This window comes from Pristis pectinata, chromosome 10, assembly GCF_009764475.1.
Source record: "Pristis pectinata isolate sPriPec2 chromosome 10, sPriPec2.1.pri, whole genome shotgun sequence".
NCBI classification, from domain to species: Eukaryota; Metazoa; Chordata; class Chondrichthyes; order Rhinopristiformes; family Pristidae; genus Pristis; species Pristis pectinata.
In genome coordinates, this window is record NC_067414.1 from 85,076,331 (window position 1) to 85,094,405 (window position 18,075).

General features: G+C 43.0%; 1 protein-coding gene across 2 annotated transcripts in view; it reads left to right on the forward strand.

Annotated features, from left to right (window-relative positions):
- The window catches only part of LOC127574962 (uncharacterized), an 86,322-nt gene that overhangs the window by 55,319 nt on the left and 12,928 nt on the right, over positions 1-18,075 (forward strand). For both annotated transcript variants that reach the window (XM_052024530.1, XM_052024529.1), the window contains exon 11: positions 479-589. In XM_052024530.1, coding sequence (XP_051880490.1) covers positions 479-589 — 111 coding nt within the window. The remainder of the gene's footprint in view (positions 1-478; positions 590-18,075) is intronic.

Consider the following 18,075-nt stretch of genomic DNA (forward strand, 5'->3'; position numbering starts at 1 on the left):
TTTAAGGTGAGAGGGGGTAAGTTCAAAGGAGATGTGTGGGGCAAATTTTTTTTTACACTGGTGGGTGTCTGGAATGGGCTGCCAGGGGTAGTAGTGGAGCCAAATATGATAGAGGCATTTAAGAGGCTCTTGGGCACATGAATGTGCAGAGAATGGAGGAATATGGACATTGTATAGGCAGAAGGGATTAGTTTAGTTAAATCTTTAGTTACTAGTTTAATTAGTTTGGCACAACATCATGGGCCAAAGGCCCTGCTCCTGTGCTGTACTTGTTCTATGTTCTATTTAATTGATAATTGATGAACTGTGCCCCTCAGTTGCCTGACTACAATGGACAAGTAGTTAATTTACGTATATCAAATACAAATTCATTTTGAATTGCGATTTGTAAACTGCTTCAAAAATCTCAATGTGTTACTTAACAGTAATTTTGTTGTCATTAACATAGGCAGTATTACATTTTTGAATTTTATTTCAGGCTTGAAAGACTACACGGCTATTCTGGCTCTTCACACTGTGTTGGACTTCTGGGAATCTGTGGGTGTGCAAAGAATTCAAGGATATATCAAAGACCTTATGTCCCAGGCTGGTGAGAGCGCTTTATATTCTAGTTGCCCCCACAAAAGTGTAGTAGTCTGGGTACTTCTCAGTTCACATTAAACTGTATGGATTTGAGTTCTGATGCTGCAGTATTTAATATCTGTAAATATGCAGGGATTTTCTAGGTCACTGTTGACTGTTCCTTTTTCAGAAGTATTCTCACTAATTTTCACTATTCTTCTGCAAGCCCTTTATCCAGATAACCATCACTCAAGTGTATGAGTTGAATGTTGATGGTTATGTTGAACTTGAGCAACATCCGTACAACTCTATATAACTCGGGCACAGTAGTGTAGCGGATAGTGTAATGATATTACAGCGCCAGCAACCCAGGTTCAATTCCAGCTGCTGTCTGTAAGGAATTTGTACATTCTCCCCATATCTGTGTGGGTTTCCTCTGGGTGCTCTGGTTTCCTCCCATGTTCCAAAGACATACGGGTTAGGAAGTTGTGGATGTGCTATGTTGGCGCCGGAAGTGTGGCGACTCTTGCGGGCTGCCCCCAGAACATCTTACACAAAAGATGCATTTTACTGTATTTCGATGAATGTGTAACTAATAAAGATATCTCATTTTATCTTATCTTATAAGTAACTGCCATGGATATTGAAAATTCCAGAAATTTATAGGTCAGCAACCATTGAACAAAAAAAAGGGAGTGAAAGTGAAGACTATTAAAGAAAAATTATAAGAATAGAATGTCAGCTAACGTAAAAGGGAACACAAAATATCTTTTACCAGCATATAAAATGGTGGAATGGGATCTATTAGGAAGTAAATGCCACATGCTTCGAGGTGCAGGTTAAGGGTAGAGTACTTACTAAGGACTTTGGTGTTTACTAGGGAAGAGGATGTTCACAAAACATTACCAGAAGCAAATGTGGTAGAGATAATGGTAGAATTGATGGGTACTTAGTTGGGGAATAAATAGTGGCTTTGCCAAAAATGTCCAGATCCTGAAAATGAATAAATAAAAAAGGATATACTGGAAGCTTTGATGTGACCCATTTGGGATACTTTGCATCACAACTGTTAAGGGTAATCAGGGTGATCAAGATAGTGGAAGGACTCACCTGGATGGTGATTTTGGGGGGGGGGGGGGGGGGGGGGGGGGTGGAAGAGTAGCTGGGGCATTGGGAAGTGGCAAATATAACAACATTGTTCAAAAAATCGATGTACAGACATTGTTAGTAACTGTAGGTTAGTCAATTAAATACCAGGAGTGGGTAAGGTTTTAGGAACAATAATCAATGAAAACAATTAACTGGCATTTGCAGAAATTTGAGTTAATTAAAGAAACCCAACATGGAATTGTAAAAGGGAGATCAAATTTCACTAACCCGATTGATTTTTTTTTGATAAAGTAACAGAAGGTTGAGAAATGATTGAAAGAAGGACGGGACTGGCAACTCAACATTCCAGGGTAAAATAGTTTCAGTAGTTTCAGGCATAATAGCTGTTTTAGGGGTGGAGGGGGAAGGGTGGTGGAAGAATGTAAAAGAGGAGGGGTGTTGCATTATTGATCAAGGCTCAAGGTGACCAGCATTACAATAATGAGGGAGGATGACTTAAAAGGCTCTTCAAATTAACCCAAATGGATCAAGTTTAGAAATAAAAAGGGTAATCACTTGGCTGGGATTAATCTATAGGCCTCCCAACACTGCTTGGGAGGTAGTGGGGCAGATTTGTAGGCAAATCACAGATGTGCAAGAGGAATAGAGTTATAGTATTAGGGCATATCAACTTCCCCATTAATAAGTGGGATTGCCTTAATGTGAAAGGATTAAATGGGGTGGAATTTTTAAAGTGCGTGCAGGAGAACTTTTTGTCCCATTATGTATGTGGTCCTACTAGGGATGGTGTTAGACCTAATCCTAATTAAGATGGACAAGTAGATGGTATCAGTGGGCAAGCACTTTGAGGATAATGACCGTAACTCAATAAGTTTCAAACAAGTTATGGAAAGGGATAAGGATAGTTCAGAAATTAAGTTCTGAATTGGGGCAAAGCCAATTTCAATATCATTAGACAGGACCAGGCAAAAGTAGAGTTGAAGTGGCTACTTGCAGGTAAATCTACATTTACGAAGTGGGAAAGTTTTAAAAGTGAAATAGTAAGAATGCAGGACCAGTGTGTTCCCATAAGGGTAATTGGTGAGGATTGCAAGTCCAGGGATGTCAACCAATATCAAGGGTTTGATTGGGGGGAGAAAAGGAATCATATGGTAGCTATAGAGCACTGAAAATGCAGAAGACCCTCCAAAAGTATAGCAAGTATTGGGGGGAGGCTGCTTAAAGAAGAAATTAAGAGGGGAAAATAAGAGGCACAAAATATAACTGGCAGTTAAGATTATGGAAAATTCTAAGGCATCTCATAAGTATATTAAGAGCAAGAGGGTAATCACTGAAAGAGTGGGGTCCATTAGTGACCAAAGGAGTAATATGTGCATGAAGCCAAAGGACTTGAGTGAGACCTTAAATGAATACTTTTCATCCATATTCACCAAGGGGAAAGACATTGTAGATGGCGATCTCATTTGGGACTGTGGAGCAGATTAAGGTTAAAAAGGAGGTATTAGATGCCTTAACGGGCATTAAGGTAGATAAATCCCCAGGACCTGATGAGGTATATCCTAGGTTGCCCTGGGAGGCAAGGGAGGAGATTGCTGGGTCCTAATGGAGATATTGAATCTTCGCTGGCCACAGATGAAGTGCAAGATCACTGGAGGACAGCAAATGTGGTATCTTTATTCAAGAAGAACAGCAGAGATATGCCAGGCTATCATAGGCCAGTTAGTCTAATGTCAGTGGCAGGGTAATTATTGGAAAAAATTCTGAGGGACAGGATTAATATACACTTGGAAAGGCAGGGATTGATCAGGCAGTGTCAGCATGGATTTGTTAGTGGGAGATCCTGCCTGACTGAGTTTTTTCAAGAGGTAACTAAATATATTGATGAGAGCAGTGCATGTGGAAAACATGGACTTCAGTAAGGCCTTTGACAGAGATTTAAGGATTTGGGGAGATGCAGTAGAGAGGTGAGGAGGAACTTATTTTAAGAAGCAAATGGAAATGACCTAGAACTTGCTACCTATGAAGATGGTGGAGGCAGAGGTGATCAACAATTTCAAAAGGAAATTTGATTAGTCCTTGAGTGAACTAAACTTGCAGGGCTATAGTAATAGAATGGGACTGTTTGGATTTCTCCACAAATAGACAGCATGGACTTGAGCTGAATGCCCCCCTGCTATGCCGGAACAACTTACTAAAGACATTATGAAGATACCCAAAATGATAAAACCTGCCTTTTTTTTTCCAGATAGTGGTATATCAAATGAATAGTTTTTTTCATTAGATGTTAGATTCCCAGCGTTTGCAGTATTATTCCCTTCATTTTAATTAGTTACTGGGTAGTGATTAAGAGCAGAAACCTTGCCTAATTTTCTGCATGCTAATAAATAGGTACTGAGGCCTAGTATGGTGCCCCTATCACTAGCTATCCAAAAATTATGATTACTGCTTTTTAGCCATGTAATGGAAACTTTTAATGGAAAAAAGAGCAATCCAAGAAAAAAACTAATATATAAAATATATATGTAAATATCTATCTAAATAGTGAGAAGTTGCTGAGCCCTTAAGTATAGATGGATCTGGGAATCCTAGTGCTCAATTCACAAAAGTATTCAGGTACAGCAATTAATTAGGAGAGTTAACAGAATATTATCATTTACTGCAAAGGAAATTTAATACAAAAGTAGAGAGGTTATAGAGAGACTGGTGTAACCAGACCTGGAGTACAGAGTATAGGAGGATGTTAATACACTGGAAATGGTTCAGAGGTGGTTTACTAGCTAGTACCTAGAATGGGCATGTTGTCTTATGTGGGAAGGTTAGATAGGCTAGGTTTGTAGCTTTTCATCAGGGGAATCAACAGTAGACATGACTTCAGAAGAAAGAAATAAAAGGAAATGTAGATAAGCAAGATGAAGAAGAACAGAATGGAGCATAAACAAGTATGGACTACTTGATCCAAATGTTATAAATTCTATATCTTTTTCTATAAAAAGGCCTCAACTTGTAGTAACTTTTGCCAAAACTGGAAAGCAAACTGCAAGTGCCTGACTCTGTTACTTGTGCAGTCACTCTTTTGCACGTTACTGCAGGTATTCTTTCAGCAGATGATACCTTTTATGTGCCTGACTCTGCTGGCCTAATCCTGTGGAGAAATTTCCACACAGCTATGCTCAATAAAAATTGAGTGGTGATATCTTGGATGTAGCTAGTCAGGCTTTGTTGGCTGATGATCATGGTTATCCACTTCTTTTCATTTAATACCAAATTAACCATGGTAAACTGCAGTTGGAGTACTGAAGAATCTTCTAACCTATGAAGACATGGATGCTCAAAATTGGAGTGCATAGTGCTCTGAAGGTCAAATTACACTTTAAAGCCATTTTGCATTTGTATTTATACATCTGTACCCACTGGAAGTCCTGTTCATCAAAAAATTGGACCTGTCACTCCAAGCAATTTTCACCTTAGCATAAGGAAGGTTTTCAGATGTCATTACCACATGATGACATCATCAACATGTGTGACTCTTCCCTCTGTCCTACTGACTGGAATTGGACAATAGTGAGCAATTTACGGCCTTTATTGCTAATTCCTAGTGAAATGAGGAGCAAATCCTGTAGCAAATTGGCAAGAGGATATGAATTAAAGGAGCTCCCATAGGACATTGATGTTTTGCTGTCTGCATTTGACTGCCTGACCTTTCGTTGCTGTGATTATGTTAGAAATTAATGCAGGGTCTCTCAGTACTCACTGCAGCTACTCACAGAACTGATGTATGCTGCAAACTCTGCAGAGTTATAAGCTTGTGCCTCGCAGGCTACTAATGGCACAGGACTAGTTGCATGAGAACAACTGCTGGTGGAGGGGTATGTGACTACATACTCACAGAGCTTAATATGTAATTGTGTCCCTGCTCCCCCACATTTTCCCTTATCTCCATGCCAGCATTTTCTACAGCTATTCTGGGTGTCATGGAGACTGCTTTTTTTAAAAAAAAGCTCTGCCTTGCTTCATAGTGAGTGTATCACAGTAGCTGTGATCTTTACACAAAGCTGCTCTTGGGAATCATACATATTTGAAGCAAAAGAAGTTGTTCATCCCTGACTGGCAGCATTAAACACACTACATGGTAGCAAGGGCATTGAAGTCCATTGTATCAAAGGAGGTAATGTACAATGTGCTACCGCTAATGTTTAGTGCAATTTACTAGGAATTAATTTGTAGACAATAGACCTCTGTCTATAAAACTCATTTTATGACCTTGAAGTATCCCAAAGTGCTTTAATCAATGAAATATTTTTGAAGTGTAGTGACTGTTGTAATAGAAGAAATATACAAAACAATTTCCACACAGGAAGTTCCACAAATAGTTCAATAACGACTGGAATCTGTTTTGAGTTGCTGGTTGAAGAAGTGTCTAATCTGTAAATTCTGATTGAATGATTTTAAGGATACCATAATATTATTGAATGATAGGTGATATTTTAATCTTCAGTAGTCTAAATCTGTAATTTGTGCCCTTTTTTGCCTGTACAACCTTCAATAAATTATAAATGTAGCTAAACATGTGGTCAAGGGTAGAGGCAACAAATGTATGGATGAGGTTCCAGGTCAAATGGTCTTGGGGAAGGCAAAGGCTTACATTGATGCAGTAGCTGAAGTAGGCATTCTTTCTGTTGGCAAGGATGTACAAATACATGAAGTAGGAGTAGGCCACACATCCCCTCAAGGCTGCGGAGCCATTTAATATGATCATAGCTTTAATCTTATTTATCGCAGGTAAGCTTTCACCCTCCTGCTTATCAAATATCTATAAAAATATTCGAATATTCCGCTTCCACAACACTGAGGAAATGAGTTCCAAAGATTTATGACCCTCTAAGAGAAAAAAATTACCTCATTTCTGCCTTTAATGGGTGACCCTCATTTTTAAACAGAAACCTCCTAATTCTAGATATTCCCACAAGGACACATTCTCTCCAAATCCACTCTGCCAAGACCCATCAGGATCTTGTATATTTCAATCAACTCTTCTTTCGCTCTTCTAAGCTCCAGCAGATAGAAACCTAACCTTACCTACCTTTCCTCATAAGACAACTTGCCTATTCTAGGTGTTGGTCTCAAACCTTTCCTGAACTGCTTCCACTGCATTAACATCCCTTAAGTAAGAAAACCAGTACAAGTACAGTTTTCCAATTATGGTCTCAGCAATTCCCTGTATAACTGAAGTATAACCTCATTACTTTCCTATTCAATTCCTCTACTAATAAACAATAGAGTTTGGCAAACTTCTCTGAATACGTGCTGTATGTGTTTTGCCAACTTTTTGCAAATCATGCACTAGGACCCCCATCTCAAAACTCAGCAATCTCTCACCATTTAGTTAATTTTTTTCAGCCTTAATCAAGCTAATTAAGTTTGTTGAATTTAATTGGCTATTGATTTATCCATTTGAGGTTTTCATTACAAGTTTAGAAAGCAGTAACCATAATCATTGAATAGTTAGTGATAGGGGCACTATGCTATGCCTCAGTACTTTAGCAAGCAGAAATTGATCAAGGTTTTTTTTTCTGTCAATATGGACAATTTCACTTTTCCCCACATTATACTCCATTTGCCATCACTTTGCCTACTTACTTAACACATCTGTCCCTTTGTAATCTCCTTGTGTCCTCTTTATAACTTTTCTGCCCATCTTTGTGTCATCAGCAAATTTAGCAACTCTACCTTTGGTGCCTTTTTCCAAATCATTCATACAAATTGATGCCAATTCCCAGGGCACACTACTTATTACATCTTGCCAACCAGAAACACACCCATTTATGCCAACTTTTTGTTTCCTGTTAGTCAGCCAATCTTCTAACCGCAATTTATTACTTCCTACACTATGTGCTTCTATTTTCCACAATAACTTTTAATACCACACCTTACCAAAAACCTTCAAGAGATCTTAGTATGGTATGAAATTGGAAGGTCAACTTTGGATTAGAACAAGCTACCAAAGTTGCTAGCAAACTAAGATAATAGCCAGGAGGGAGATGGAAACAGAAGCAAGAATAGAGTTTGTTTTAAAAAAAAATTATTATTATCTGGAGGAAGTTAGATAGATCTAGACCCTCAAGGAACCCAGAGCCTTTTTTTTCCAAATTATTAGACAGTTTGCTCTCTTGTGCAGAATCTGTTTAAGGTCTGTATAGGATTGCAAGTGAGGGAACTGCACGTCAAACACACTCGTATGGTGGTGCAGATTTGCATATTAAATGCATATTAGGTCTAATCGTTTGATGTGCACATTCTCCCATCGGAGTGTACTGGTGGTTAGAGATGGAACACATCTGTGTGCTGCATATACATCAGATCATTCCACAACAATAGGTTATAAATAAATGCACTAAGGCTTGTTACTAATACACAAAAGGGGTACCTGCCTACAAAGAGCCAGGGCAATGCAAGTAGCACAAGAAGCTGTTCTTATTTGGGATTTATCTAGACTGTCTACCTAACTAGAGCTTAACTGTATGTGCCTGCTTTGAGTCAGATTGGGTTTTTTTTTAAAATATAAGTTCTGTAACAAAGGCCAGATTCTGACTGGCAGATTTGGGTCAGGTTTTGACTTTATTCCTGAGCAGTCCTCCACTAGTGATTTTGAGCCCAATGTAACTTGCAGGATTATACCCTTTTCAAGGCCAAGCAAGATTTTATTTCCACTTGAGTATTTGTGCAAAAATAAACAATTTATGTTTTACAGCATTATTGTAGCAAAAACAGCCCAAACTGTTTCACAGAATTTGACAATGAACAATTAAAGATGACATTCCTGCAAATGACCAAAAGCTTGGTCAGGATTATAAGCATCTTTGTAAAGGACGAAAGATAAGGGATGCATTTAGAGAGGAAATTTCAGAATTTAGGGTCTGAGGCACTCCCTTTGAGGGTATCCAACCCATTGTGTGCCAAACTGGTTAACTTGCTGTAAAGTACATAATTCTCAGCTGCTGTGGCCATATTACTTACAAAGATTCAGTATCCTTTGGGTAAAGAAATTTCTTCTTGTCTCTCATCTTAGAGGGTAGTGAATATTCAGAATTCTGCATCCAAGAGGGTTGTGGAGGCTTAGTTGCTGAGTATAAGGAATCTCTGCAGACTCTGAAGACTTTGGTGTTTGAGCAGCCTCCAGAGTGTTCGAAAGGGTTCTGGCGAGATGTCCCAATGTCAGCAGTCTAGCTATAAGGCATGAACAAAGCTGGAAAGTAGCCCAGTGTACTTCCAGTTGATGTCAAAAGTTTTAAGCTTCAGCTACTCTTGTATTCCACTTTCCTCTGATCTCATCTCTCCCCCAGTTTCACCCTCTTCTTCTCACTATCCCTTCTGATCTTCTCTCTGAACCCAAATGATTAATCCTCAACAGAGGATTCATCTACATTGCCATTAATAAATTCTGAACCTGATGTGAAGTTGAACTCTCCTTCCTGTTCCTACGTCTCCGTGCCCATTTCTTTGGCCAGGAGTCTTCATCTTACACTGTGGACCCTTCTCCTGATCAACCTGGACCTCTCCCTTTGGCCTCTTGCCCTCTTAAGATCAACTGGCTAACTGTCGAAATGACATTGACTGCCTTGACATTTCCACTCCCCTCACTCACTTTAACCTACTCCTTCTGAACTAACAACGCTCCATTTACTAAGAACCAACCCCAAAATCATCATCAAATCCACCTACAAGAGTGCTGCTGTTGTGATCTGGCAAAATGATGCAGAGGTCTTCTCATACTTCCCTATGAACCACAAACCCACCATTGACCCTTATACGATGAGGTGGACTCTGACCTCATGATTTATCTTATTGTGACCTTGCACCTTATTTCACTGCACTTTCTCTGCAGCTGTGACACTTTACTCTGTACTGTTATTGTTTTTACCTGTACTACCTCAATGCACTCTGTACTAACTCAATGTAACTGCACTGTGTAATGAATTGACCTGTACGATTGGTATGCAAGACAAGTTTTTCACTGTACCTCGGTACAAGTGACAATAATAAACCAATACCAATCAGTTCTCAGCTTGTATTGTCCCAGCCTTGCACAGCCTGCTACCACCTCTAGCCCAAGATCCACAAGCAGGATTTTCCAGGGCAGGCCCGCTTGTTTTGGCCTGCTCTTGGTCAACCAAACTTATTTCTCCCTACCTTAATTTCATTCTTTCTCCCCCCATCGAGTCCCTTTTCACTTACAACTCCGCATCCTGCCACTTTGAAATTCCCAACTGGCTCCTCTTCACCATGAACGTCCAACCCCCTTGCACTGCCATTGCTTAACAAGGTTGTATGAGGCCCTCCACTTCTTCCTTGAAGAGAAGCCTAGCCAATTCCCCTCTTCCACCTGGATCCAATACTTCTCATTGAACTGTGGGTAAACACCAGTAGATGTAGCCAAAAGTCCATTAGTGCTGGAAGTAGACATTGCATGTTTTGATGATGTGAACAGTTATGCGAATAATGCCACAAAATCCTCACTGCTGCATTGGGGTCAAAAGCAAACAGAAGTGCTTGGGCCAGTCTTGTAATGAGTGTTAATTGTACAATAAAAGGGCACTATCCCTTTAAATCATGTGGGGTCTTGATACTAATATGATTGTTCCTCTGGGTGCCAGCATAGGTTCAATAGGCTGAATACCCACCTTCTGCATCATTATAATCATAAGATATGAATAAAAAAAAGATTCTGTGCATTAAACAGTTAAATGTGTCTAATTTCCAGGTACATGGAGACCCTGGACCCTGGAGGGCCCAGTGACTGGCACGCCTGGGATGACATAGTCCAAGTTCCTCTGCAGTGCTCCACATGAAGCATTGTATAGGGCATAATGGCATTCCATGCACTCAGGTCAAAGTTGCAAGTGTGACCAAAGTTCCTGGTCAAATATCTGGAGCAATGCAAACAATCCAAAAGTTAGAAAGTTATGCTGCAGCTATATAAAACTCTGGTTAGGCCACATCTGGAGTTTTGCATTCAATTCTGGTTGCCCCATTGTAGGAAGAATGTGGAGGCTATGGAGAGGGTTCAGAAGAGGTTTAAAAGGATACTGCCTGGATTGGAGGGAATGTGCTATAAGGAGAGGTTAGACAAACCAGGGTTGTTTTTTTTCTGGAGCGGCAGAGGCTGAGGGGAGACCTGAGAAGTTTATAAAATTATGAGAGGCATAAATAGACAGCCAGTACCTTTTCTCCAGGGTTGAAATGTCTAATACTAGAGGGCACGTATTTATGGTGAGGGGAAAGTTCAAAGGAGATGTTCAGAGCAAGTTTTTTTTTACATAGTTGTAGGTGCCTGGAATGCACTGCCAGGAGTGGTGGTGGAGGCAGATACGATAAAGGCCTTTAAGGGGCTCTTACATAGACACATGAATATGCAGAGAATGGAGGGATATGGATCACGTGCAGGCAGAAGGGATTAGGTGTCATTAGTTTAAATAGTTCGGTACAACATTGTGGGCCAAAGGGCCTGTACCTGTGCTGTACTGTTCTATGTTCTAATCCAGAAATGGCCATTGTTATATTCACTCTGGATTTCCAGTTGCATAATACTCTAAAACAAAAATGTGGAAGAATTGCGGTGGAATTTGAGCAATTGTTCCTCTAGATTGTGTTGGGCCTCACCCTGGCAGCAGAGAAGGCCTAGGATGGACAGGTCAATGTGGGAATGGGAAGGGGAATTGAAATGGCATGGAACTGGGAGCTCGGGATGCCTATTGGTATTGGTTTATTATTGTCACTTGTACCGAAGTACAGTGAAAAACTTGTCTTGCATACCGTTCATACAGGTCAATTCATTACACAGTGCAGTTACATTAGGTTAGTACAGAGTGCATTGATGTAGTACAAGTAAAAACAACATTGCAGACCAAGCATAGGTGCTCTATGAAAGGTACTGGCATGATCATTGTGTTTTCCAATTTTAAGTAAATCTCCTCCCAACCCCGATGGGTTATTTCTCTTCCCCCCCACCCCCCACTTCCGATCCTCTCCACTCCTCCCTTTTTTTTTGTCCCCTTCTCCTCAACCCCCATCACCTATCTTCATTCCCTCTCCCCTTCCTAGTTCCGTCCTCCCACTACACGCACAGTTCCCATACAGGCTCCCCCCACCCTCCCAGTTCTGGTTCCAACTGCCATTCACCACTCCCCCAGTGGTTCCCATTCTCACCTCCTTTACTTATCAGAGTCCAGCAGTGGCAGCCCTTTGCATTCCTGCTTATTTCTCTACAGCAGCTGTCTCCAGTATTCACGTTCCCCTTCCCCACTCTCTTGCTCTATCTGCCTCTCAATATTTCTCTCCCTCTCCCTCCCTCCCCCTCCCTCCCTCTCCCTCCCTCTCCCTCCCCCTCCCTCCCTCCCCCTCCCTCCCTCCCTCTCCCTCCCTCCCTCTCCCTCCCTCCCTCTCCCTCCCTCCCTCTCCCTCCCTCCCTCTCCCTCTCCCTCTCCCTCTCCCTCTCCCTCTCCCTCTCCCTCTCCCTCTCCCTCTCCCTCTCCCTCTCCCTCTCCCTCTCCCTCTCCCTCTCCCTCTCCCTCTCCCTCTCCCTCTCCCTCTCCCTCTCCCTCTCCCTCTCCCTCTCCCTCTCCCTCTCCCTCTCCCTCCCCGCCCCCCCCCCACACCTAGCACCACCTGCCTGTCATCTCACACCCCTCCTTAGTCCACCAATCACCTCAGGCACCTGTCTCACCACTCCCCTTCCCCTCTTTATATTGGTCACTTCACCTCTCTACTCTCAGTCTTGATGCAGGGTTTCGACACGAAATGCTAAAAATTACTTTCCTCGCACAGATGCTGCTCTTCCTCCAGCAGATTGTTTGTTACTCTAAAACAAAAGACTGACATGCAATTCTATTTCTAGACAATTATCTAATTATTTAAATCATTGGTGTCTGTACTACATGTTCATGGAAACTGGCACATGCCTGCCCTGGCACTCAATACAATCATGGATGAAGTGCTGAAGTAATTAGAAACTCCACTAAATGGAACTTCATTCTTTCAAAACACCTTGTTGACAACTAAAACTGCCTCTGGGGAGGGGATAAAAGGCAGTGGGAGGTATTTTTTAAGTTACTAAAAGACTTTAGGAGTCAATTTTAACTACTTTGTGAGATATCAGTATTGGTTTATTATTGTCACTTGTACTGAGGTACGGTGAAAAACTTGTCTTGCATACCATTCGTACAGACCAATTCATTACACAGTGCATTGAGGTAGTACAGAGTAAAAACAATAACAGAATACAGGGTAAAGAGTCATAGCTACAGGGAAGTGCATTGCAGATAGACAATAAAGTACAAGGTCAAACAAGGTAGATTGAGGTCAAGAGTCCATCTCATCGTATAAGGGAACCGTTCAATCGTCTTATCACTGTGGGATAGAAGCTGTCCTTGAGCCTGGTGGTGTGTGCCCTCAGGCTCCTGTATCTTCTGCCTAATGGGAGAGGAGAGAAGAGAGAATGACCTGGGTGGGTGGGGTCTTTGATTATATTGGCTGCTTCACCAAGGCAGCAAGAGGTATAGACAGAGTCCATGGAGGGGAGACTGGTTTCCATGATGTGCTGGGCTGTGTCCACAGCTCTTTGCAGTTTCATGTGGATCATTACAGTAATGATATCAGTATCATTCAGCATTAGACTAATTATACCTAGTTTTCGGAGCCAGCCATAGTTTAATCTCTTCACTTTGAAAAATACAACCATATAAATTGAAGTATTATCAGTCTAGAGCAGAAGAAATTGTGATGAGTTTCCAGAACTTGCAATAATAGGCCTGTACTGCAATGTATTAGCTTGGGTCATCCGTGCCAAGTGCTACCTCACTCGCACATCAACTTCTTCTCCCACACACTTTTCATTTCTGGTCTGGAAGGGGAAGAGAGAGATGGAATAGACTGCAGCTGCATCATAGAGGAATGCACAGACACATTGGCATGTATGTGCCCAGGTCAGCAATCAGCAAGCATTAGACAATAAGAAAATGTTGGGCATGGTGGATAGCCTGTGGAGGTTTGGGAATGTGAGCCTGCACCCACCATTGAAGGGCAATCAATGGTGGAGCCTGCTTCCAGGGTTGGATTGAGCGAAGGACAGCAACTGTTTCTCAGCTGAAGCCTCAACACAATGATATCATGTGTTTTTAAAAGATATAAGAAATGTATATGTAGCTTAAGCTAATTATTGCCTCCCATAAATAAATATGCCTATTGATATTTTTCCATATTACCACTATTAATAGAAACTCAGTATAGCTTTTCTGAAATTTGTCTCCCTCTTCTGCAATGTGACCACAATTCTTTAAAGTTCATCCTGCAATATTGGTAGGTCCTTGATGATCCTTCAAAAGTCATGACATTTATTAACTTAAACATTTTTAATAACTCACCATTTCTCTTTGATCCTATCTTAAACAACTATTTTTCAGCTCCTTTTCTTTATCTTGTTTACTGAATAATGGTCAGCAAGGCACGGGAGGGAATGAAGAAGAAAGATATTTAAAAAGGGAGAGAGGAATAGAGAACAGATAAGATGATGATAGCCAGCAAAAGGCAAAAGCTAACAATAGAAGAGAAAAACAATAGTATAAAGAAATGAACTACCATAAAAAGGTAAGAATGCAGTTACAGAAAGAAATGATTAATTTTTTATGTCCAAATATATTTTGCCATCTACAAGTTTATGGGAACCCCAATAGGGAGAAAAAGTTCCTGGAGAGCTACATTCTTTATTACTTCAGCTTATCTTGAAGGAAACAGGGTCAGTTGAGAGAGTGATTCATTCTGCAAATCTGGAACATAGAACAGTACAGCACAGGAACAGGCCCTTCAACCCACGATGTCTGTACCAACCATGATGCTAATTTAAACTGCACAGCTGCCTTCACATGGTTTATGTTCCTCCATCTCCTGCCTGTTCATATGTCAATCTAAATACTTCTTAAACTTTGGTATCATATCTGCTTCCATCACTTCCCCTGGCAGTTGTTCCAGGCACCCTAGCACTTTTTGTTTATTTTTTTAAAAACTCACCTTGTAATCCTCCTTTAAACTTTCCTCCTCTCAGCTTAAAGCTATGCCCTCTAGTATTTAACATTCCACCCTGGGAAAAAGACTGTCTAGCTACCTAACCATGCCTCTCATAATTTTATATACTTCTCTCAGGATGCCCATCATTCTCTGACACTCCAGAAGTTTGGCCAACATCTCCTTATAATTAATACTATCTAATCCAGGCAACATACTGGTGAGCCTCTTCTGCACCTTTCCAAAGCCTCCATATCTTTCCTGTAATGAAGGTGTGAGTTGCTTCTACAAAATGACATCCTGTATTTATTATAAAATATTCTTCAGTGGTTTTAGGTTTAACCATATCTTCATTTATGTGGTACAACAACATCAGGCTGTTACTCGACCAGTTTAGACACCTGAACCCAAATGCTAGTGATAAGGACTTTGCAAAGTCAGGTGGGTGATTTCGCCTTGTACAAATTTGGTATCTAGGTTGATACTAAGTTTTCTGTTTTATTGTAGTTATCATCTGTCTGAGTGGCTTGGTAGGTCATTTCAGAGAGCATTGAAGAGACAACTACATTGTTCTTGTTCCCTTTTTATGTCGTCACTGAATGTGTGTGACCTTTATGTTGACTTAATTCAAACTGTACAATTTATTTTAATGTAACAATGACATGTTCACACACAATTCAGCTTTGTCTTGACAAGTAAAATGGGTTCTAACATCTATAGTCGTGATGCATGTCATTCCCAAAAGTTAATCCTCTGTTTTCTCATTTTTCTAGCTCATGAAGGTTCCAGTCTGTTTCTCTCCCCACTAATGTTGCTTGAACTGCTGAGTGCTTCCAGCATTTTCTGTTTTGGTACTTCAACAGTAGCAGACTATAAAAGTGATTGGAGTTAAAAATTGCATTACTATCAGATATTTAATTTTTTGGATACAAGATTTAGATGTAATTCAATGTCCCAAATGGGTACACCTTAAGCATCAATCAGTACTTGGATTTTCATAGCTTCTACTTTAGGAGCTTCACTCCCTTTTGCACTTACCAAATTAAGTAAACATATGACTAACCCAGTAGTTAAACATACAATACGAATATGGTGTAGCCGGTTGCGGCGCGTTTCCGAAGAAAAATTCGGAGACGAGGAGGTTGAGTTTGAAAGCACACTTTACTTCACAGAACAAAATGTGCGCGCCCAAAAGTACCCGAGAACCTCTCCGGGCCCACGTGGGGCGGACCTGATGTAAGGTCCCTGCCGGAAGGCCCGCCCCGCGGTTCGCTCACGACGCGCTCTTGCACGTCTGCCCGCAGCTGCCGATGGCGGTTCGAGTCCTGTGTATATGGGCCGCTACACCACCCCCCCCCCCCCCCCAAAACATCCATCGGGGACGTGGGGCCCCCAGTCTGTGTCCCGCTTGGGTAGCCTGCCTCGCCAGTGTGGTGCGGGTACCCTCACTGGTTGCTCTATGTCCAAATGCGCCAGTTTGAGGCGGTCCACTGTAAAAGTCTCCTCACAGCCACCCACCTCCACAACACACGTAGACCCGTGGTGCTGGATCACCTTGAAGGGTCCTTCGTACGACCGCTGTAGGGGTGACGTGCATGCCCCTGCGAATGAAAACGTACTCGCAATCCCAGAGATCCTTAAGGATAAAGGATGGTGTAGTGCCATGCGTGGAGGTCAGAACCGATGCCAGGGTCCCTACCTTGTCCTGCAGCCTCGTCAGCACCTCTGCCGGCATCCCTGCTGGACCTCTGGCACGAACTTGCCCGGGACTGTCAGGGGGGTGCCGTAGACCAACTCCATCGAGGAGGTGCCCAGGTCCTCCTTGGGGGCTGTGCGGATGCCCAGTAAGACCCAGGGGAGCTCATTTGTCCAGTTGGGGCCCCTGAGGCGCGCCATCAGGGCCGACTTGAGGTGCCTATGGAACTGCTCAACCAAACCGTTGGACTGGGGATGGTACGCCGTGGTGTGATGTAGCCGGTGCCCAGGAGCTGCGCCAGTGCTGTCCACAAACCTGACATGAACTGTGCTCTTCTGTCAGAGGTGATGCCCGCTGGGAGTCTGAACCTGGCAATCCAGTTTGCGATGAGCGTCCTGGCGCAGGATTCGGTGGATGTGTCTGCTAGCGGCATGGCCTCTGGCCATCTGGTGAACCTGTCAACCATGGTAAATATATACCTGGCACCCCGGGAGACAGGCAGGGGGCCGACAATGTCCACGTGGATGTGCCGAAACCTCCCAAGCGTCAGCTGGAACTGCTGGAGGGGGGCCTTCACATGCCACTGGACTTTGGCGGTCTGGCAGTGTACGCAGGTCCTGGCCCAGTGCCCAACCTGCTTGCGCAAACCATGCCAGACGAACTTGTCCGCTGCCAATTTGATGGACACCTGGATGGACAGGTGGGCCAGGCCATGTAGTGTGTCGAACACCCGGCGCCTCCATGCTGCTGGTACCATGGGCCGGGGTTTGCCAGTAGATGTGTCGCACAGGAGCCGAGCCGCTGTCGGGCCGACGGACATCCTCCAACTGGAGTCCCGAAACGGCAGTGCAGTAAGCCGGGATCTCGGTGTCCACCTGTTGCGCCTGCACCAGCGCCGTGTAGTCGATCCCTGGGGACGAGATGGTCACTGAGTGAATGGGGGCGGGACAGCGTGTCGGCGACCACGTTGTTCTTCCTTGCGATGTGACGGACATCTGTGGTGAACTCCGAAATAAAGGAGAGGTGCCTCTGCTGCTGAGCCGACCATGGGTCCGATACCTTTGCAAGGGCTTGTGGTCTGTATACACGGTGAAATCCCTTCCTTCGAGGAAATACTGGAAATGCCAGATAGCTAGGTAGAGCACTAACAAGCGCTGTACTTAACCTCCGGCGGTCGCAGGTGTCAGCTGAAAAAGGCAAGTGGTCGCCACTGGCCCTCGACGAGCTGCTCCAGGACTCCGCCAACCGCCGTGTCAGAAGTGTTGACTGTGAGCACCATGGGTACATCGACCCTCGGATGTACCAGGAGGGTCACCTTCTCCAATGCCTCTTTGGCCCGCTCGAAAGCCTCCATGGACTCCACGTCCCATGCCACCCCTTTAGCCTTGCCGGCCATTAGACCGAACAAGGGCCTCATGATACGCGCTGCTGCCGGCACGAAAAGATGGTAGAGGTTTACCATCCCCACGAATTCCTGCAGGCCCTTGACCGTGCTGGGTTTGGGAAACTGGTGGATGGCTTGGACCTTGGCCGGTAGAGGGGCGGTGCCGTGCCAATTGACTCTGGCCCAAGACGTCCACCTGAACTGGCACTTTGCCGGGTTGATTGCCAGTCCATGGTTGCTCAGGCATTGGCAGAATTGGCGCAAATGTGCC